The following is a 22,603-nucleotide window of genomic DNA, read 5'->3' on the forward strand; positions in this document are numbered from 1 at the left end:
CACTGCCGCAGGAGAAGCACCTTTCTATGCGCGAAACCGTACACTGGGCGTGCGCACTCAGTTCTGCTATGTGGTGACCCCACCACCCCAATATCCTGCAATCACCTCTGCCATGTGGTGTCCCCAATATCCTGCACTCAGTTCTGCTATGTGGTGAGGCTGAACTGCTCCAGACTATGTGTTCATGCGTGCGCACTCAAGGGTAGGGAGATCTGATTGAACATTTTGCAGTGAAAAATCTACCTACCCGAGTGCGCACGCGCGGTGTACAGTTTGACGCATGCAAATGAAGTGGGTGCTTCTCCCACAGCAGTGCAATTATTTTTACGAATCTAGTGGATCTGAGCTTGCGCAGATCCACACACCCTCCTCCAGCTGATTCCGGTGGGGCTGTGTCACTTCTGGGTATAGCATTCTGCCAGGTATAGGAATCTGGCAGAACACCGAAACATGAACTGCCATAATGACAAGTGAAACAAGCTTCTTGTTCTGCATAATATTTCAATGAAGAGGCAGGTTTACCTGCATGTACTGTGTATATTCTGAACTGTACAGTCAAACTGCAGTTCCATAGCATTTTTTTTTTTTATTTATTTGAATTTATCACCAAATCTGCACTTGTTTTAACCCCTTCAGAACTGGGCCATTTTCAGTTTTTTTTTTTACTCCCAGCCTTAACAGAGCCACAACTTATTTTTCCATTCACATAGCTGTATGAGGGCTTGTTTTTTGCGGGACAAGTACTTTCTAATGGCATCGTTTACGGATGCATAGAGTGTAGTGGAAAAAAAATCCCAAATGGGATGGCATAAAAAAAAAGTTTCGTTTTTTTACAGCATTTCCCCATGTAGTAAAACTGACCTGTTACTTTCATGTCTGGGTCATTACGATTACAACGATTAAACCCTGCTGATCAGCTGTTTGAGAAGCTGGCAGCTCTCGCAGTAGCACCGCAGACTTCTCCAGCTTTTCCTAGGCCATGTGACATGTTCATCGGTCACATGTTCTGGGGGAAGCTTAGCTCCAGTGAAGTGAATGGGGCCGAGCCGATCAGCTTTTAGAGAACACAATGGCACTCCCAGTAGCGCCGCAACCTTCTTGCAGCTTACCCTAGGCCAAGTGATAACACATCAGTCACATGGCCTAGGCGCAGCTCAGGCCCCACAGAAGTGAATGAAGCCAAAAATGATACCAAGCACAGCTGCCATACAATGTACGGCACTGTGCTTGGTGAGCACAGGAACGCAGGTGCCTTCTGAAACAGCTGTTGGGCAGGGTTCCTGGGTGTCGGATCCCCACTGATCAGATACTGGTGACCTAGCCAAAAGGTTAGATCATCAGTGTTTAAGTCTTGGAAAACCATTAAAGAGGACCTTTCACTAGTTTAAAAGCTAAAAACTAACTATATCAGTGGGCAGAGCGGCACCTAGGGGTCCCCCTGCACTTACTAGTATGTCTGGGAGTCCCAGGCTATGAGCTGTGCGCTGCGATTGGCCAGCGCTGCAGCAAGGGACAACCCTAATACAAAAACTCTGCCCAGTACAACAGAGGGAGCTGCAGACACCGGAGCCTATACCGGGCGAACGGAGCGGCACCCAGACATTCTAGTAAGTGCAGGGGGACCCCTGGGCGCCTCTCTGCCCACTGATATAGTTAGTTTTTAGTTTTTAAACTAGTGAAAGGTCCTCTTTAATCATAGGGGTGCAATAATGGACAGTGGAGCACCTAAAGCGATCTAAAACCACCCAGAGTCCATACAATCAACTCTTAGTCCTTATGAGATGCCATTTGCCATATTGTTCGCTTTATAAGACAGCAGAAAATCAGAATATATTTTCTAGGTCCTCCTTGAAGGGAATGTGGAGGGGTCAAGGTCAGTAAGTAGAGTGTTCTGGGGGGAGGAAGAATAGTTTTGGTCAGATCCTGTTACCCTTAGTGTTTCATCTGCTGACTATTGTAACAACCAGTAATGGCGCAAGTGGTCATCTCATCAAAAGTACCTATCCAAATAAATGTGTCTCCTGTAAATCGCTCTGTTGTGTCCTGCCACGCTACTAGACACCCACTGATCATTTTTAGTAAAAACTCACATTTCCCTACACTAGTGGTGGCTGTAGAGAGTCTTCCTGCTCCTGAGCTCCTCCCACTGATGACATCAAAGGTCTTTAAGCTGCACTTAGAGGTAATCTTCAGTACAGCGTAGGACCCTCCTCTCCAGCTGTCTCCATCACAGATCAGGCAAAGCGCTGCATGTGTGCCATGCCAGATTATTAACGGGGTGGTCAGGGGGTCTGGCCATGCTGGATCTCCCCGACTTCGGTTTAAAAGACGCAGGCACTTTTTAGCAAGATGTTTTGCTTACAGTGTGCCTTATAAAGTGAAACATACGGTATGTCTCACCAGGATATACGAGCAGGCATGCTATGTGTATCCTCTCTCAATTTGCTCTTCTCATCCGAATTGTGCACAAGTTTTAAAAATATTAACCAAATAAGATTAACATCTAGTAAACCTTCTCAAAAGCTTCCTGAACAGTTGCCGATTCATTCAAGAATTCTTCAACAAAGGAGTTTACATAGCGCTGTCTGGTTTCATGGGGCACTTTACATCCACTTTCCACTGTAACAGACTGTTTTTTACGAGTAGGGATCTAAGACATAAAAAGTAGGCATTATTATGCATTCACTTACTGCTACCACCATATCATCCTTGGTCACTGCCATTTTATGAGATTTGTACTCCCTGAGATCTCTTAAATTGATTTTTTCATGACAAACACTTATCCCTTATCCATGGATAGGGAGTAACTGTCAAATCTGTGGCCTGTCACAACAAAAGTGCTGGGGGGGCAGCATTGACCCATTTGAATGTAGTGGGTGGTGGTGCATGTTCACGGCCACTTCACCGGTCGGTCAAAGATGGTACAATACAGCTTCCGACCATTTCTAGCAATCCCATAGAGCTAATAGGGGATATGACTAGGGATGAGCAAATTAACTTCGGATGAAACATCCAAAGTCAATTCGCATAAATTTAGTAAAGTATTAGAACGTATTGGCTCCGATGAGCAGAAGTGGTACCTTGGAACAGTACAAATTCATTTATCAAGTTATTGAGCGAAGTCTCGCAAGACTTCACAAAGCAATAACTTCGGCTCATTGGAGTCAATACATTCTAATACCGTACAGAGCTCCTGCTCCGTACAGTACTAGAACAAAGTTTTATGCAAATAGACTTTGGATGTTTCATCCGAAGTCTATTCGCTCATCCCTAGATGACAGTCATGGGAAAATACCCTTTAATGACATAATAAATCAGGTATTGTCACATAGGATTTTATTTTAAATATCAACCAAATATCTAATGCCCAATATAATATTTTTGTTTTCAGTTCACAGATTTTACAGCCACCTTTATGAAACTTAACAGCAGAGCTCATCACAGTAACATGTTTTTAAGAGTCTGGCGTTTCCTTTATGCCTTACAGCGTAAACATTGAATTTACAAAAGTACAGAAAAAAAACAAAAAACACATTTAAATGAAACGTTTTTAGTATGAAGGGTTACCTTCATTGGTGGTGTTGGCATAGTCCTTTTCGGTGGTACAACAGGCTTCATACATGCACTTCCGTGGAACATGCCACCCAGTTGATTTCTAGCAGGCACAACAGGTTGCACTTCCAATACGTTAAGACAAACTGCAACATAAAATACCTAGTTCAAGGAGTTTTATAGTACTTCAGGACCGGTCATGAATATCAGTTCTGGGGGGGGGGGGGTTGAATACCCAGCATTGCCACGTTCAGCTGTTTCAGGCAGTCACTGATGCCGGAAGCACAAGGGTCCAACCAGTGTAATGGCCATGCCTGAGTACTGTAGCTCAGCTTCCATTAAAAAGAAAGGAGCTGAAGAGCTGCAGTACGCTGGCACTGCTGACTACCCAGTGGACAGAGCCTTCCCCTGAATAGTTTCTGGCACCTGATCAGTTGGGGTGCAGGATGTCAGCCCCTCACCAATCATAGAGGTGTTTCAGTACTTGGATGTTGATGACCTAACAGATTTTACTGAACAAGGAATTGGAGGACAAACATTTTCCACCCAAAAGTCTAAAAATCATCTGCAAAGCAAAGAAAGAACAGTAGCCAAAGTCTGGCAAAATGTGTGACCCCCCCCCCCCCCCAAATATGGCTACAGAACAGAGTTCATAGCTTTTCCAAGAATTAGAAAATCAGAGCGATTAGTTTCTGATTCACATATCTCCATGTTAAACTATTCGGTTACATGGATCCTGCTGAAAGGATAGCTGTCTGATACAGGGAAAAGAACAGTCCCCTTCACTTCTGCTAATAAAAGGAGAGTCCTGACCAGGAGACCCAGACCACATTACAGAATTTCACAATGGCTTGTTCAAGACCGACAACACCTCGCTGTTAATTTAAAGTATGCCAACTTTCAGTGCCATAACTGTTATGTCAGCCATTCTTTGGTGACCAATTTCTAATTAAAACCCCAAATTCTATGTGTAGACAGAGTTAAGGGGTGATCCCATGATTGATGAAATGAAAAGCAGACATCATAGTACATGAGAGTCTCTTTATAACAAAGCTAGAACTAGCCCTGTACCTCACATGTACCCAGAGATCTCCTGTATTGCTCTGCTAGATTACCTTCAGCCGGGCAGCTCAGGGGAATGTCCTTTCTGCTGCAGCTATTTTCCTCTAACTGCCACAGCTTCCGAGGGTGCCTACCCACTCGGCAGAAAACCGTGCGACTGAAAATCAGATCTATTCATTTAAATGGGGCAGCAAGCACATGGATTTCTGCAAACCCCATTTAAGGGGTTATCCAACATGTAAAACATGCTCCCAATGCCTGGGCCCCAGCACCCATGTCACTCCTGCTCCCTGCACAGTTGCTGCTGCATCTCCCCATCACACAGATCAAAACATCCGGCGATGGGGTGTTGAGCCATAAGCAGGCCATGACGGGGACGAGTCTCCCTAGCATCACTTGCAAAGCTAGTGAAGCTCGACCCTGTCGCAGCTTGCAATTGGCTGCCCCCAAGCCCCCCTCCCGTATGTTTTGATCCACATGATTGGGAGATGCAGCTGCAGCCTTGCAGGAACAGGAACTATGTGGGTTCCGGGGAGCAGGGCAAGTATGATCTATGTGAGGGTCACGTTTTACATGTTTGATAACCCCTTTAGGCTACATGCACACGACATGAGATAAAAAAATAAAAATAAAAATGTTCAACGACCATCACAAGTCTGTTTTAAGACCAATGGTAGTCTATGGGGTTATTCACACTGCAGTTTTTTTGACTGTCAGTGAAAAATGGATGTTAAAAAAATAGAACATGTTCTAACTTGTCCGATTTTTCACTGACAGACTGCCCCCATACAATTGAATGGGTCCATTTTTAACTTTCGTTTCTCAGAAAGGCATCAGTGAAATAAACATCCGTTAAAAATATCAATTTTTAACAAGGGGGGGGGGGGGGGGGGTGTCACCGTCGTATGCATGTAGCCTTAAGGTAAATTGAACCGATTTTCAGTCAAAATCTGCCTCGTGTGAAGGCCCCCTGGGAGAACATAATTACATGCAATTACAGAAGTATTCAGATCCAGGTTCTGGTTTGAAAAACGTTAGAATGTTTTGTGATGCAGCCCCTTTTTTTTTAATCCATGTCTAAAAAAAATTATTATATATATATATATATATATATATATATATATATATATATATATATATATATATATATATATATATATATATATATATATATATATATATATCTGCAGTTTTCACACTGGCCACCAGGCCTACAATATGTTAAGACTTCATGTCTCGAGGAGCTACTTGACAATGGACAGAATGGACAGGTGGGGACAGTTTTCTAGGCATGACCTGTGCAGACGTCAGGGGTGAGTTAGGCTACTTTCACACTAGTGTTAATATTTTCCGGTATTGAGAGGGTCTCCATACGGGGGGGGGGGGATTTTAAACTTCCGTTTTCTCCCTATTCATTGTCAGTGGGGACAAAACGTAACTAAACAGGACAGAATGCTCCAAAATGCATTCTGTTCTCATACCGGAGAGTCAATGGGGACGGATCAGTTTTCTCCGACACAATCTGATAGAACACTGAAACTCAATGGGGGACGAATCAGTCGAGTACATGACGGATCTGTCATTGCTATGTTAAAGATACAACCGGTTCCGTTCATAACAGATACAGATAGTTGTATAATCACTAATTGAAGCGTTTTTTGCTGAACCCTGCCAGATGCAACAAAAACGCTAGTGTGAAAGTAGCCTAAATAAGAGTAGATCTCAAATTGTGAAAGGTGGATTAAAGAGGACCTTTCATCTGTTTAGCCCTAGTCTAATGAGGGTCTTAACTTATAGGGTGGCCCCCACTGATTTCATCGCACCCATTGATTTTGGCACCTTATATTCTAATTTGCCAACTTGGTTAGACTAGGCGGAGGCTGGAGCGGTTCTCTTCTCCCTCTTACTTGTCATTGCAATTCTGCTTGTGGTGATATATTGATGGCTACTGAAAAGTTACCTGTACAGAACAGGAAGTCATGACTGATTATTAGGCCTAACAGCCAGTGTGAAAATTGTAGGGCAATATATATATTTTTAAAAAATCCAGAGTGAGAAACATAAAATATGTAATTTCCTTTAAATAATAAGAGCGTGGCTACCTGCAGAAAACACAAGATGGTTGATTGAACAATTTATACTGAAATAACTTACAGTAAAACTTCTTACCCATCTGGCTGTAATGATTAAAGGCTGGGGTTGAGTAACTGGCAACTCTTTTCTGGGAGGTGGCTACAAAAGCCTGGCCATTTTTAACAGCAGATGTGATCTGTAACGCTTGCTGTTGCACATTTATTATCCTTGTGTGAGGCATCTGCTGTGTAGCAGTACCTCTATAAGGTACAAGTATAGTGCTACTCGTCTTCACCTGCAAGCAGAGAAGGAAAGTATACATATATGGATTTGCAGATAATCTTTGTGATAAAAAAAAAACAAACAAACCATTTCTGCAATACTGCAAAAACTGATCAAGTGATAAATTGGAGTCCACAGATAATGGAATAGTTAGGTTTTTTAAAAGATTGAGGATTCATAGATGTGTTAAAAGGAGTTGTCTCACTTCAGTAAGTGGCATTTATCATGTAGAGAAAGTTAATACAAACCACTTAATATATTATCCATATTGCTTCCTTGATTCATATTGATTTATTTTTCTATCACAGTATACACTGCTCGTTTCCATGGTTACCGACCGCCCTGCAATCCATCAGTGGTGCTCGTGCTTGCACACTATAGGAAAAAGCACCAGCCTATGTGCGCTTCCATGGTACCGGCCACCAGAGAGGCTGACGTTTTTTCTTATAGTGTGCAAGCCCGAACAGCACTGATGGATTGCAGGGTGGTCTGTAACCATGGAAAGGAGCAGTGTATAATGTGATGGAAAAATTATTCCAGCCAGCAAGGGAGGCAATATGGATAATAACTATATATTAGTAAGTGGCTTGTATTCCTGGAATCAACACTGCGCTAGGCATGGCAATCTAATTTCTCCAGATTCCAGATATATACACAGAATCCACAAGAAAACCAAGTGGCAGCATTATCTGACATGCAACGTAACTAAGGCCTGTTTCACACTTGCATTAATTTTCCGGTATTGAGATTAGGCAGAGGATCGGTTTAGCCCTCATGCATTCTGACTGGAAAGAGTCTTTCAGGATGTCTTCCGCTCCAGCACCAATTTTGTGACCAGACACAAACCGCTAGAAGCTGCGGTTTTGTGTCCGGTCATAAAAACTGGTGACTGATCCTTTTTTTTTTTCCTTTTTAAAAAGGAGCCTATAGTTTGCACCAAAGTTGCTGCAGCATAAAGCGTGTGAACATCCCCTTGTCATCAACAGGCACATATGTCCTAGGCTGACCACTAAATGTACAGAGTCAAAATATTCTGCAGTGCTGTAAGGAAGTTAGCCAAACCTATTACAGAGCTGAGTGAGGTTCAAAATCTAGTTTGCTTCTCTCTGATGCAGTGTAAGCTCTTTGCAGATGCTGCTGTAAGCAAAGGACCCACAATAATGCCAGGGCAACAATGACAAGCACCCAGGTGCATAATACGGAATTTCTGACATGCACAGAAGGTGCACTCTTACCTCAGATTTTGCAGATGGATGAGCAACCCTCTTCTTTTGGCCAGGAATTTCATCACTTCCCTTTGCTTCTTGTATTTCTTTTTCAGACTGATCTTGAACCTAAAATCCATAATATACTCACTTAAATGAAGTTTAATAAACAGTACTGTTATGGACTATTGATACAAAATGGATACTTGCTTGTTGAGCTAAGATGGCGGCCAGGCATTCAGCCTACACCTATAAACTAGAATCTTACTTTGTGTTTTTATCATGTGTTTCTTTGTGGTTTCCGTTCAGCTCAAGCAAGCAGCTACAAAGAAAGAGGTAACGGTTTCACCCAGGAACAAGTGGGGGAGTGAGGAGGAATTTCCTCTGGCCGTCAAGGTTACAGAAAAGTAGAGAGTTCATAGCCAATAGAAAATATATACTTTATCTTTCACCCCCTCCCACTCCCTCCTCTCGTGAAAACGATGTATTGTCTGTTTCAGAAATAAACCAGAGATACTGATTAACTCCATGTAGTGAGTTGTCTGTCTGATCTCTCCGTGCACGTATCTTAATTAATTAATTTGGAGCAGTACATCAACTGAACTGGCAGCTTTGTCAGAACCAGAACAATTTTGGCGCCCAACGTGGGGCTCGAGGATTGGACCCTCTGTTCCCGTACCCCCAGAGACCAGACGAGGAGAGGCGCACTAACGGACACCGGGATCGCAACCCGTGATATGAGGTAGGAAAATTGAGTCATCTTGCCTATAAAGTGTCCCCTGGTGTAGCCTCTTGGTGTTCGTCTGAGGGAGGGGTGCGGAAGCAGTCTGGGACGTCCTCGAGGGCATGAAAGTAAGAACCCCATATGTTTTTTTAAAGTCTTGATGTACTGTGTTGTGCCTATAAGTTGTGAAGACCCTGTTGACAAGTATCACTGACTGAGACACGGAGTTCTCCTGTGTTCCTGTATCGGAGTTCAGCCCGGTGTCTGACTCGAATCTCCATAAAGGGGACGATCACAGATGGGTGGAGAGCGGTTCGCGGTAGCCCAGAGTGTGCTGACCGAGACTCAAAGGTCTTCACGTCCAGTGATTACTCTATGCAGAGGTCTTTAGGCGGCTTCAGTAGGTACGAGAGATAATGGGAAATGAGGAAAGTGTCCCGAAGGGTTACTGTTCACCTGAACAGTACGTGGCGGACAGGAGAGGCAAACGTTTCATAAAAAGATTAAGTAAGTTGGAGAAGAGTTAAAGGTGTCTGTAAAGGAGGCATCCTATGTAGTGCTACATGGCAAGTGTTGTTAAACGAGAAGAGAGGGAAGTTAGAAGATGATAAATTGACAGACATGGTCCGTGTGTGGTTGGACTGTAGTAAAGAATTTGAACAGATCGGGGGGGAACTAAATTTTGATGAGAAAAGACAGATATTTCTGTAAGCCTGGTGTTGCATTGATACATGACTAGCCACCACCCTATAATGGCGCCGGGAAGAGAGCAGGTGGGTGGACCTGCAAAACATGTGGTCAACAGAATCCCTCCTCCCGTGATACGTGCCTTCCCTGTGGGGTTCCCCACCCACAAAACCACACCTTGGTAACTACTCCCCGGCACGTCCCATCACTTCCCGTGTTAGCTACAGCGCCATCTTGTCCCCAGGCAACGCCCATGAACGGACCTTTAATATCATTCGGTCCGGACCCCCCCCCCGTCACACCTATGTCACCCCTAGTGTCCCGGTGATCTCTATGCTGTACCCGATGATAAACCCGGACGGTACATTCATGCTACCCCACTCACCTGCCACCCTTACTCCTATAATGGTAGGGGGGCAACCTGATGAAGCAGAACAGGGGGATGCAGACGGTGCTGCAGAATCCACAATGGGCATACAAAATGCACCGGGTAATATGCAGACTCCTTCGCTGGGTACCCCGACAGACTACGGGGATCCGCCAACTTTACCCCTGGCACCACAGTGGACTGTACCCATGACCGTGCGCCCATCACGACGTTCACAAGATCAAATACTGCAGGGTCAGATTACAGAGTTACAAAAGAACTTACAGAAAATTGAGCAGGGAAACCTTGAGACACTGAAAGAAGCCCTAGCACTTAACCGGCCACAGGGACCACCAAAATATGTGTCTTTCACCCCACAACAGTTATTCACCATAGTGAATTTACTGCCTGACCCTGAGACCCATCCCATGCCCTTTTTCAGGAAACTGTCCCAAGTGCATCAAACCTATGGGTGCACATGGTCGGACCTGCAAAGTATAGTGGAAAACAAGACAGGTGAATACTCCACACTGATAATGGATCAAATCCACATCCCTGAACTTAAAGGTGCTAACTTTGACCCCCGGGATCATGAGTCTGGAGAATTCTTTATAGAACAACTACAGAAATGGACAAAAGCTAAATTAGCAGATCATTCCACATTGCAGGACAGCTGCGGGGGATCAGTTGACCCCCACCTTTTTTCTTTTCACAGAAATGTTAGTTTCTGCTGTGTTAGTCTGATAAGAAACTGTCTCGCTTCTTGGTCTTTGTGGTTTTCACTCAAATTATGTGACACCCACGGCTGCCGGATGTCTGACAATAAAATTCTGCACTGATTTATATGAGCAAGGGGATTCGCTGCAAATCATTTTGCACCTCATCCCCAATACTCTCTGGGCCAGAGGACCCCAGGATATTGGATACCTCAATGTCCCACCAGTCACTGTGACTCTGAAGGACCCCAAAGTCCTACCATACAAAGAGACTGGACCCAGTAGCCAGAGAAGCCCCTTCCTGTGTCAGAGCTATCCATGCTGCCAGCTCTCTGACGTTGTGCTGGGTCATCCCCTCACTATTCTGGCTCCCCATGACATTTCTGCCATCCTCCAGCAGACTCAACCTGAACACCTCGCTGCACAGCGCCACCTCCGGCTTCAGTGTAGTTTGCTTCTGCCAGATAATGTCACCATTCAGAGGTGCCACATCCTCAATCCTGCTGCACTCCTTCCTCTTCCAAGGGGGGAGTATACTGGAGAATCTGAAGATTTTATTGATCTACAGGCACACTCGAGCTGACACCTCTGAAGCCAGAGGAAAAGCCCTAGCTGATCAAGCGGCCAAGGAAGCAGCAGTGAAAGAGGAAAGAGTCCAGTCAGACCAGATTATGATAACACAGGAAGACCTGGAACAAGAAGAAATCACATGGGACCTCCTGAAACAAATACAGAAACAGGCCACGCCACAAGAAAAATTGGATTGGCTAAAAGAGTCAGCCCAAGAAGAGAAAGAATCTGGACTGTGGACCCAAGGAAAGAGAGCATCTCTGCCCAAAGCTCTCTATCCTCTGATAGCTTCAATAGCTCATGGGCCCACCCACCAATCTAAGACCATCATGAAAGAACTAATTGACAATGGCCCCAGGTATAACCCCTGTCCTGGTGAGGCATACTCAGTCTTGCCTCATCTGTGCGCAGTGCAACCCGGGAAGACCTGAGCCTACACCAACCAAATGTCTCCCCAAAGCCCAGTACCCGTTCCAACGGATTCAAATTGACCACATCCAGATGCCAATGTGCCAAGGGTTTCAATATGTGCTAGTAGTGATAGACTTGTTCTCTGGGTGGCCAGAAGCCTACCCCATCCGAAACCAGACAGCAACCACTACTGCAAAAAAACTGATGCAGGAGCTTGTCTGTAGGTTCGGAGTACCTGAGGTCATTGAGAGTGATCAGGGCCCAGCATTCACTGCTAGATTAACCCAAGAAGTCTGGAAGATGGTAGGGTCACACTTAGCCTATCACACACCCTACAGACCCCAAAGCGGCGACAAAGTCAAACGACTGAACGGGGTACTGAAGTCCAAGATGCTGAAAATGACTGGGGAGACAGGGCTCAGTTGGGTACAATGCCTGCCAATAGCACTATTTTCAGTTAGACACACCCCTAGGCCTCCACACCAAATTTTGTTTAGGACACGGCCTAGGATGGGACAGTACTTCCCACAGCAATTGCAAATGCATTATGAATCTGTTGCTAAATATGTGATTGCCCTGAGTAAACAATTGTCTAACATACGTGCACAAGTTTTCTCTTCCATTCCAGATCCTGACTCCCAAGAGGGAATACACACTCTCAAACCTGGAGAGTGGGTGGTGGTAAAGAAACACGTCAGAAACACCCTCGAACCACGATACGAGGGGCCGTACCAGGTGTTGCTGACTACCCCGACCTCTGTGAAACTCGATGGAGGCTTACCTGGATCCGTGCCTCACATTGTAAAAGAGTAAAGGCTGTCCCGACGACCCTGGAACAATAAGCCATGAGGATTCACATACTGATCATGACTGACAGTGGGCATATCTGCAGTGTTCACGCCACTGGGTAATGAATGGGACAATTCACAGGACTGTGCACCATCGCCAGGCTTACTCCTGCCACCTTTATAGTACCACACTCTGAAATTGACATAAATGCAGTACCTAAACACACCTTGTATCGTAGGGCCAAAGATAACACACCCAGACCAAATGGCAAGCCACATGTAGTAGAGATGAGCATTACCAACAAAATTGTTAGTTCCATCTTCATATATCCCATGATAGTGCAGATGTGGGATCATCTGGTAGTAGCAACAGACTACCTGGATGACCAAATATGGGAAGTGATGAGACTTATGAATACCTCGAACATTGTGCAAAACCAGTTAATCATTGTCACCAACCAACACACATTAGTTCTAGATTATGTTACAGCTAAAGATGGAGGTATGTGCCAGGTTGTGGGACCCTCTTGTTGCCATTACATAGACCCGCAGGGTAATTTGCAAGTTAAGGTGGGTATAGAGAAAATGGCGGATTTAAGAGATAAATGGCTGGACGCACATAAAGCTGGTAAAGATACATGGTGGTCTGATACCTTCTCTTCCCTTAACCCCAATAACTGGTTCAAAGGTATTGGGGGTTGGCTCATGGGAATTGTCCAAGTAATATTGCAGGTAGCCCTAATAATATTGGTGATATATGTAGTGATTAAGCTCGTTCTTATTTGTGTGACCCGCTTTTCAAAAAGAATGAAGAAAACTGATGAACGACCTATTATGCTCCTCTACGATGAGGAAGGACAGAAGGAAACATCGTTCAGCACAGCTCCCCCTCCTCACAATGATGCCTGGCTGAGATAGGGTGAGATGAATCCCAGGGTATTACCACAAGTCCGAGCAACCGGGAGCCTACCTATAAGGGGTAGGTTGTCGCCACTGCGGGTGAAGAGGATACGAATGGTATGCCCAGGGGATTCGCTAGGCGAAGGGAAAGTCTACAATCAAGTCTCCAAGGGGGGACTGTTATGGACTATTGATACAAAATGGATACTTGCTTGTTGAGCTAAGATGGCGGCCAGGCATTCAGCCTACACCTATAAACTAGAATCTTACTTTGTGTTTTTATCATGTGTTTCTTTGTGGTTTCCGTTCAGCTCAAGCAAGCAGCTACAAAGAAAGAAGTAACGGTTTCACCCAGGAACAAGTGGGGGAGTGAGGAGGAATTTCCTCTGGCCGTCAAGGTTACAGAAAAGTAGAGAGTTCATAGCCAATAGAAAATATATACTTTATCTTTCACCCCCTCCCACTCCCTCCTCTCGTGAAAACTATGTATTGTCTGTTGTTTCAGAAATAAACCAGAGATACTGATTAACTCCATGTAGTGAGTTGTCTGTCTGATCTCTCCGTGCACGTATCTTAATTAATTAATTTGGAGCAGTACATCAACTGAACTGGCAGCTTTGTCAGAACCAGAACAGTACAAGGTTATTGGGTCCATTATATAAAGTTCTCTTGTTAGAAGTAGGACAAACTCTTAAAGACTTGCAGCTTAAATGTTTAAAAGAGTGCATACACCTCAGCCAGCCTATTTACTGCTCCAATGCATCAGAAATGAAACAATTAACCTACTTTGCAAACAGTCCACCATAGAGCTCAAATGCAGGTCTATATGTCTGCATGGTTACAGTTTTTTTTTACATGTCCAGTTGGAGCCTACAGTCATGTGATACCTTCTTCCATCTGCTCCTACTGCATGTGGGTTAGTAAGATAGGGTGGCAGAGGAACTGGAGTAAAACAGGATTTGTAGCCTATAACCAGAGATCTATAGTCTATACAGATGTTGCATACATCGATCAGAAGTGTTAAGCAAGGCTTAAAACTATGCAAATTTTTCACCATTTTCTATTTTAAATGGATTAACAGAAGTGCACATACCCTTTTGCAGTCTCACCGGGTCTTATAGCATGAAACTTTTTTTTAGATTAAAGAGTGTCATCTTGATCAACCCCATTAAACCAGGTACACTGCCTGATAGGGTTGATAATGCCGATTAAAATGGTACCCTTTTATTTTGCATTGTTATTCAAATGCAAATTAGCAAGTTGGAGCACCAGGAAGCATGCTGAATCCTTGGAGCACTGCTTTTGTAAAGCTCCTGTGCACACTCCCCCCCTCCTTTGATTCACAGGGCTAGACATCAGCATGGTGGGTGCCCAAAATAAAATCCTCACCCAAAATACTTCTAGTGAACCTAGTCTTAGACCGGTGTTCAAATGCTTTGGTGGCAATACTCTCTGAATTTGCTGGGTCTTACTCAGGTTAATTCAAGACTGTATAATGCAAAAGGGAGCCAAACTCTTCCAGGCTATGAAGTTCTATACAACGTATGGCGCTGTTCTTGGTAAGCTTCGAAAAGGCAGTGGCGCTCACAGAAGCGCCGATGCCTTCTAAAAACAGCTGATCAGCTGTGGACCCGGGTGTTGGAATCCCACCGATCAGATACAGATAATCTATCCAGAGGATTGGTCATCCAAATAAAAAGGTCTGAAAACCCTTAAGGCCTCTTGCACATAGCTGTTGTGTGCCCGTGGCCATACTGCGGCCCACAAATGGTGGGTCCGCAAAACAGGGGCACTAGCCCGTGGGCATTCACTTGAATGGGTCCGCAATCACAGAGATGCAGAACAGAAGCACAGATCTGAACCCCACGGAAGCATTACGGAGTGCCTCCGCGCTGCAACTAGTTTTATTTTTTTATGGTGCGGACAGATCACTGACCCATTCAAGTTGAATGGGCCTGGATCCGTCAGGGCCGCCGCACCAATGTTGTCCGTGCATTGGGGACTGCAAATTGCGGTCCCCAATGCACGAAACAGCCAGGTGCAAGAGGCCTAAGTGTATTTTTTGCTGCTATGTGTTAGATTCTATACAGAGTGATATGTTGCTCTCATTTTCAGTGACCTTTCAGAATTATGAACATTTGTTTTTAATAAAGTTGTAATTTAGTATAATAGTCACTTAACCCCCAAAACACTCTTAGAAAAATAAATAAATAATAATAATGTATATGTAACATCTGACCTCTGCACCTTTGGGGGCTGGAGGGAGTGCTAAAACCCCACCACAAAACAAATGCAACACACCTGGGCAGATTTTTTCCTTGCTTCACTCTCCGTAAATTCATTGAAAATTCTTCGGCATTCTTCTATTGGATCATCAGAATCAGAAACATCTGTTTCTTCATAGGTGCTGTCCTCAGTGTCAGATGACGAATTTACAACAATCACTTCATCTTCTACACTTCTGACTACTGCCTCACATTTCTGTTCATCAACGGTTAATGGTTCAGTACTATTCTCACCCAAAATTAGGACTTCCATATCTTTATCATTGTTTGCATCATCATGGAGGAACTGACTTTGCTGTGTCAATGAGGTTTCTTGGTACAAAGGTTGGCAGTCATCTTTACAGTCAGATTCCACACCAACAGCCATGGCCTCCTCAACATTTCTATCGCTACTTACAGTAACAGGTCTCTCCTTTGTCTCAAGCTCTTTCATGTCCAAGGACTGATCCAGCTCCAAAGAAGCACAGTTGCTAAAACTTTCAGTTATTTGACCATTGTCATTGGTATGAGCAGTAATGTCCATACTGGGAGGGAACGGTTCAGAAATGGTCTTTACATCAACAGTACGTTCTGCTGGAGCCACAAGATTTTCCACAGCATGGACAGGAACTTTTACTTCTATTACTTCTGCATCATCAAATATCAGTAAGTGCTCTTCTTTAGGTCCACATCTGTTATGAGCTCTTGGTTTCTTTGAGACTTCCAGAAGTGGAGGAACATCAATGACCAGCATATCTTCATCATCGGACTCTTGAAGCTTTATTTCTAACCTGATCGGAGATGCAGCCCTTGGTCTTTTTGGGAGGTTATCCGACTCCTCCTCGCACTTGCGCTTTGATTTATTTTTGTTGTCAGTCTCCTTTTCTTTTGTAGTGGAAGCAAAGAAGCCTGCAGAATAGTTAAGCAAGGGATCATACTCCAAATCAGTGGCTGGACAGCTTCTATCAAGGATATATTTTTTGGGAACTGGGTTACTGCTCTTTGCTCTGGAAATCTTTTTGGATGAAGTGGGCATTTTCTCCTCCACATCATCTACTGTATTGCAGTTGCTGTCCACTTTGGTGGCAGGATCTTCTGTGTGTGGTGCTCCACTGGTGTACAGCAACAGAGTTTTTTGTTTCTCTTCAACTTCATTTTTTATAGCCTCTATGGCTTTATTAAGTTGTTCAAGTTCCTGCAGGTTTTTGCCTTTTAACAAAGAAAAAAAAAAAAATATATATATAGAAAACGGTTTGTGGAAGCAACAGTAAAGTCAGTCTCAACAGAAGAGATTTAGGGTATGGCCACACAACCTGAAGATTCTTGGGAGTCTCCACAGTGGAAGTTCATGTGGAAAATCCATGGCATTTAGGGGCCATTCACACAGACAATTTTTAGCCCAGGAATTGGCATAGATAACATTCCAGCAGCGGTCATCTCGTGTTCTGCCTCCCATTGCTTCCAAAGGGAGGCAGCACAGAAATTAATATGCCGGCAGTTAAAGACATCACAACTATCTCAATGGCCTGGGTGCAGCTCAGCCCTATTCACTTCCATGTAGCCCAGGCCACATACATAGCTGTGATGTCACTGGCATGCGGGAAACCATGAGAAAGCTGCAGTGCTACTATGAGGGCCACTGCCTTCTTAAACAGCTGAATGGTGGGGGTCCTGGGTGTCAGACCCCCACCGCTCAGATACTGATGATTTAGCCAAAGGAAAAAAGTACAGAACCCCTTTAAAGCAGGGGGAGCCATTACAGCTGCAAAGAATGTTCCATTTTAAGGTTTCCACAGTGATGCACTACAGACAGCTGCAGCAGATGTGAACATGGCTATAAACCCACAGGTATGTTCTGTCCGGGAAACAAGCTCTGGGCGATGGCTGCATTTCACCGACAGAACACTGCTCCTCTAACCCAAACTCACAGAATCCTCAGTCTATGGTGCTGCAAGGTTCTGCCCGACCACGGGTCTACTGTACTGTGCCATTATCTATAGAGGATCTGGGCTAAATAAAACGCAACTTTCACTGCCTCTTAATAAAAGACAAAACCAAATAATCAATCGTACTTAAACAGTGAGAAAAATATATAAAACACAGTACTCATATGCACCTCAAGGTCTGGACGAAAAGAAAATGGAACAGTCTTACCCAGGCCAGGATTTTGTTCGACAATGGGTGCCAGTCTCTATTGATTGACAAAAGAGTTAAATGGAGCTCATGATGTGAATGGCAAAAAAGGGAAACTATCAACCCTAATAATGTTACCCTACCTATCAAAAGGAAGGGGGGCTAATCATCCCTACCCATCACATACAGAGCACCCGCCCCAATAGGGGCAACACTGTCAGGAACCTGTCCCTATATGGGGCCTATTCATGCGATGCGAGTGAGGGACAATTGTAGGGAAATAGGCCCCATATAGGGACAGGTTCCTGATTGGGTTGCCCCCATCGTGGCAGGTGCTCTGTATGTGATGGGTAGCGATCACTAGCCCCCCTTCCCTTTGATAGGTCGGGTAACATTAGGGTTGATAGTTTCCCTTTTTTTGCCATTCACATCATGAGCTCCATTTAACTCTTGTCAATCAACTGAGAGATGGGTACCCATTTGTCGAACAAAATCCTGGCCCGTGAAAGACTGTTCCATTTTTTCATCCAGACCTTGAGGTGCACATAAGAGTACTGTATATTTGCTATAGCTTTCTCTCTTTTTTTTAGCACAATTGATTATTTGGTTTGGACTTTTGAGAAGTAGTAAAAGTTAGGTTTTATTTATTTTGCCCAGATCCTCTATAGATAATGGTATATTGATTGGTGGGGGGATTCACATAATGCCCAAGTACAGAAAAGCTGCAGCCAGCCAGGAACTGACAGCATCCTAAGCTATTAAATATTTTTTTTCTCCACTGTATTCACTGAAGAAAATAAACTGCCAGATGAAATGCAGAATGTAAAAGTAAATTCCCCATTAAAAGTGCCCTGTCTCACCCAGGAAGAAGTACAGCGGCATCTTAAAAAGATTAAAATAGACAAATCGCCAGGACCAGATGGCATACCTATCCTAAGAGAATTAAGTAGTGTCACAGCCAGACCCTTTTTTCTGATATCTAAGGACTCTAGACTGACGGAGTGTTCCACATGATTGGCGCATAGCAACTGTAGTGCCAATTTTCAAAAAGGGTCCAAAGACAGAGCCCGGAAACTATAGGCCAGTAGGGCTGAAACGATTCTTTGAAAAATTCGATTAAATAGAGTCAAAAAAATCCTCGATGCAGTTTCCCTGCATCGAGTAATTGTTTACATCACATGATCACGGAGCGGGAGTGAAATTAAGCATCTCACTCACTGCTCCGTGTCCTCCGGAGTCCAGAGAGATGCCACCGCCCTGCAGGCAGGACTTTGCGTAATGTGCACATACATCGTCAGCACGCTGGCTAATGATGTGTGTGTGACGTCACGTAAGGTCCCAGTGCATGCTGGGATGAAGACTGTCGGATTCCATGTGTCTGCGGCTGCGCCCTCCTCACTAGTGCCAGTGCCATTAGGTAATTTAAGTTAACAGCACTAGAGGCACTCCAGGGGAGAGGGGAATCGGGGGCACTCACTGTAAATTGATAATGAAAGGCAGAAGGAGAGTGGTTAATGGAGGCACCACCGTGGCATGTATAAAGTTATTGGTTTAGAGAGGTGTTAATGAAGGCACCTCCAAGGTGCTTTCATTAACCCCTACAAACCAATAACTTTATACAAGTTATTGGTTTGGAGGGGTTAATGGAAGCACCTTGGCAATGGGCATGTATAAAGTTATTAACCCCTTCAAACCAATAACTTTATACATGCCTAATGCCAAGGTGTTTCCATTAACCCCTCCAAACCAATAACTTTATACATGCCCATTGCCAAGGTGCTTCCATTAACCCCTCCAAAGTAAACCAATAACTTTATACAGCCAAACCAACATGTGTGTGCAATTATTTGCTATACCATACCACCACTGTAAGAAATAAAAATAGTTTTTATAAAGAAAAATGTAATTACGTATGTTATTTTAAGAAGGTTTCTTATTAGATTACTCGATGAATCGAGAAATATAAATCGATAGAATATTCGTTTACTGCAGCCCTATAGGCCAGTAAGTTTAACATCTGTTGTGGGTAAACTGTTTGAAGGTTTTCTAAGAGATGCTATCTTTTCCTCAAGGAAAATAAGCAAATAACGCCATATCAGCATGGCTTCATCAGGAATCGGTCATGTCAAACTAATTTAATCAGAATCAATGGATGTCGTATATCCCCAAAGCATTTGACACTGTACTGCATAAAAGGTTAGTATATAAAATGAGAATGCTCGGACTGGGATAAAACGTCTGTATGTGGGTAAGTAACTGGCTCAGTGATAGAAAACAGAGGGTGGTTATTAACGGTACACACTCAGATTGGGTCACTGTCACTAGTGGGATACCTCAGGGGTCAGTATTGGGCGCTATTCTCTTCACCATATACATTAATGATCTTGTAGAAGCTGTAGCTTGCATAGTAAAATATACATTTTTGCAGATGACACTAAACTGTGTAAAGTAATTAACACTGAAGAGGACAGTATACTACTACAGAGGGATCTGGATAGATTGGAGACTTGGGCAGAGAAGTGGCAGATGAGGTTTAACACTGATATATGTATGGTTATGCACATGGGAAGAAATAATGCAAGTCACCCATATATACTAAATGGTTAAACACTGGGTAACACTGACATGGAAAAGGACCTAGGGCTTTTAGTGAACAGCAAACTAAGCATTAAAAAGCAGTGTCAGGCAGCTGCTGCCAAGGCCAATAAGATAATGGGTTGCATCAAAAGGGGCATAAATGCCCGTGATGAGAACAGAGTCCTACCACTTCACAATCAGATCTGATCAGACCACACATGGAGTACTGTGTACAGTTCTGGGCTCCTGTGAACAAGGCAGACAGAGCTGGAGAGGGTCCAGAGGAGGGCAACTAAAGTAATAACTGGAATGGAGGGACTACAGTACCCTGAAAGATCATCAACATTAGGGTTATTCACTTTAGAAAAAAGACAACTGAGGGGAGATCTAATTACTATATATAAATATATCAGGGGGCAGGACAGAGATCTCTCCCATTATCTATTTATCCCCAGGACTGACTGACGAGGGGACATCCTCTGCGTCTGGAGGAAAGAAGGTTTGTACACAAACATAGAAGAGGATTCTTTACGGTAAGATCAGTGAGACTATGGAACTCTCTGCCTGAGGAGGTGGTGATGGTGAGTACAATAAAGGAATTCAAGAGGGGCCTGGATGTATTTCTGGAGTGTAATAATATTACAGGCTATAGCTTCTAGAGAGGGGTCTCTGATCCAGGGAGTTATCCGATTGCCTGAATGGGGTCAGGAAGGAATTTTTTTCCCCTTAAGTGGGGAAAATTTGCTTCTACCTCAGTTTTATTTTTGCCTTTCTCTGGATCAACAGGCCGAGCTGGATGGACAAATGTCTTTTCAGCCTTATATACTATGCACTCTGAGCTCTGTTCGGGAAATGCCATCACACAAAGCATGTTTTCTGGACCAAACAGGCTTGTCCACTAGTGTTTACCTCATGGTGGTTTACCCCTATAGAGAAGATGTGTTAACACCTGAGAAAACCATAAAAGCTCAAGCATGCTGCATTTTATGCAAAGCAAATTGCTTCCTTTGCTGGCTAGATTCATTTTTCCATCACATTACATACTGCTTGTTTCCATGGTTATGACCACCCTGCAATCCAGCAGAGGTGGCTGCACTTGCACATGAGAATAAAAAAAATAAAAAAAAAGCACCAGCCTTTCTGCATTCCCACTAGCCAGGTCAACACTTTTTCCTATATTAGGCAGGCACGACCACCCCTGATGGATTGCAGCGTGGTCGCAACCATGGAAACAAGCAGTATATAATGTGATGGAAAATGGATCTAGCCAGCAGCAGAAGCAATATGGACAATCAAAACATATTAGTAAGTGGCTTGTATTAATCCTCTCTTTAACCCCTTCTAGATCAAGCTAGTTTTTACCTTCAGGACCAAGCCACATTTTGCAAATCTGACATGTGTCACTTCATGTGGTAATAACTTTGAAACACTTACTTATCCAAGCCATTCTGAGACTGTTTTCTCGTGACACATTATACTTCATGTTAGTGACAAATTCGAGTCAATGTTTTACTTTTATTTATTACAAAAATCCAAAACCTACAGAAATTTTGAACAAATTAGCAATTTTCTAAATTTGAATTTCTCTGGTTTTCTGACAGATAGTGGTACCTCACAAAATAGTTATTACGCTCCTGCGCCCACCCGATCCCATCACGTACATGCACATAAGGATGCGGCAAGGAGTTGCATTCGCTCATGTACATGATAATGCGGGAAGGGGTTAAAGGGATTATCCAACCCCTATAATGCCCAGGCACATCATACAGGTTATACTTACCCAGCTCCCCAGCACTCTTACCGCTCATCTTCGCACGGCTGCCGCTGTCGCCCGCAATTGGCTGCCCCCCAGTCACCAGATGTTTTGATGCGCACAACAGGGAGATTCAGCAGTGGCCATGCGGGCATAAGGAGCGGGGCAAGTATAACCTGTATTAGGTGCACGGGCATTATAAGGGTTGGATACCCCCAATTAAGGTCACATTTTTAAAATTACATGGAAATCTGCACAAATGCCACGCACCAGATAACGCTAGGGAGGCTTGTTCACGTTCCCGCCTGCCATTGGCTGCTCCCCCCAACACGGGATGTTTTCACCCGCGCACAGGTGGAAACTGCAGCGGCCGTGCTGGGACCAGGAGCAGCTCCCCCCCACAGATTAGCATTATTCAACAGCCGTAGCTAACGGAAACTTAACCCGTTAGTGACCAGCCCGTTTTGGGCCTTCCTGACCAAGCGTTTTTCTTCCTTTTTTCATAGTCTCGTTCCAAAAGCTATAACCTTTGAATTTTT

At 44.0% G+C, this 22,603-nt stretch overlaps 1 protein-coding gene across 1 annotated transcript in view; it reads right to left on the reverse strand.

The window, feature by feature from the left end:
• LOC122927677 (RNA exonuclease 1 homolog) overlaps positions 1-22,119 on the reverse strand; it is a 44,691-nt gene extending 22,572 nt beyond the window's left edge. Inside the window, exons 1-6 of the mRNA XM_044279765.1 lie at positions 22,092-22,119; positions 15,639-16,810; positions 8,205-8,303; positions 6,784-6,982; positions 3,568-3,698; positions 2,513-2,650 (exon numbers count right to left, since the gene is read on the reverse strand). Of these exons, the coding sequence (XP_044135700.1) occupies positions 2,513-2,650; positions 3,568-3,698; positions 6,784-6,982; positions 8,205-8,303; positions 15,639-16,810; positions 22,092-22,119 (1,767 nt within the window). The remainder of the gene's footprint in view (positions 1-2,512; positions 2,651-3,567; positions 3,699-6,783; positions 6,983-8,204; positions 8,304-15,638; positions 16,811-22,091) is intronic.
• Positions 22,120-22,603: the final 484 nt, after the last annotated feature.

Source organism: Bufo gargarizans, chromosome 1 (assembly GCF_014858855.1).
Source record: "Bufo gargarizans isolate SCDJY-AF-19 chromosome 1, ASM1485885v1, whole genome shotgun sequence".
NCBI classification, from domain to species: domain Eukaryota; kingdom Metazoa; phylum Chordata; class Amphibia; order Anura; family Bufonidae; genus Bufo; species Bufo gargarizans.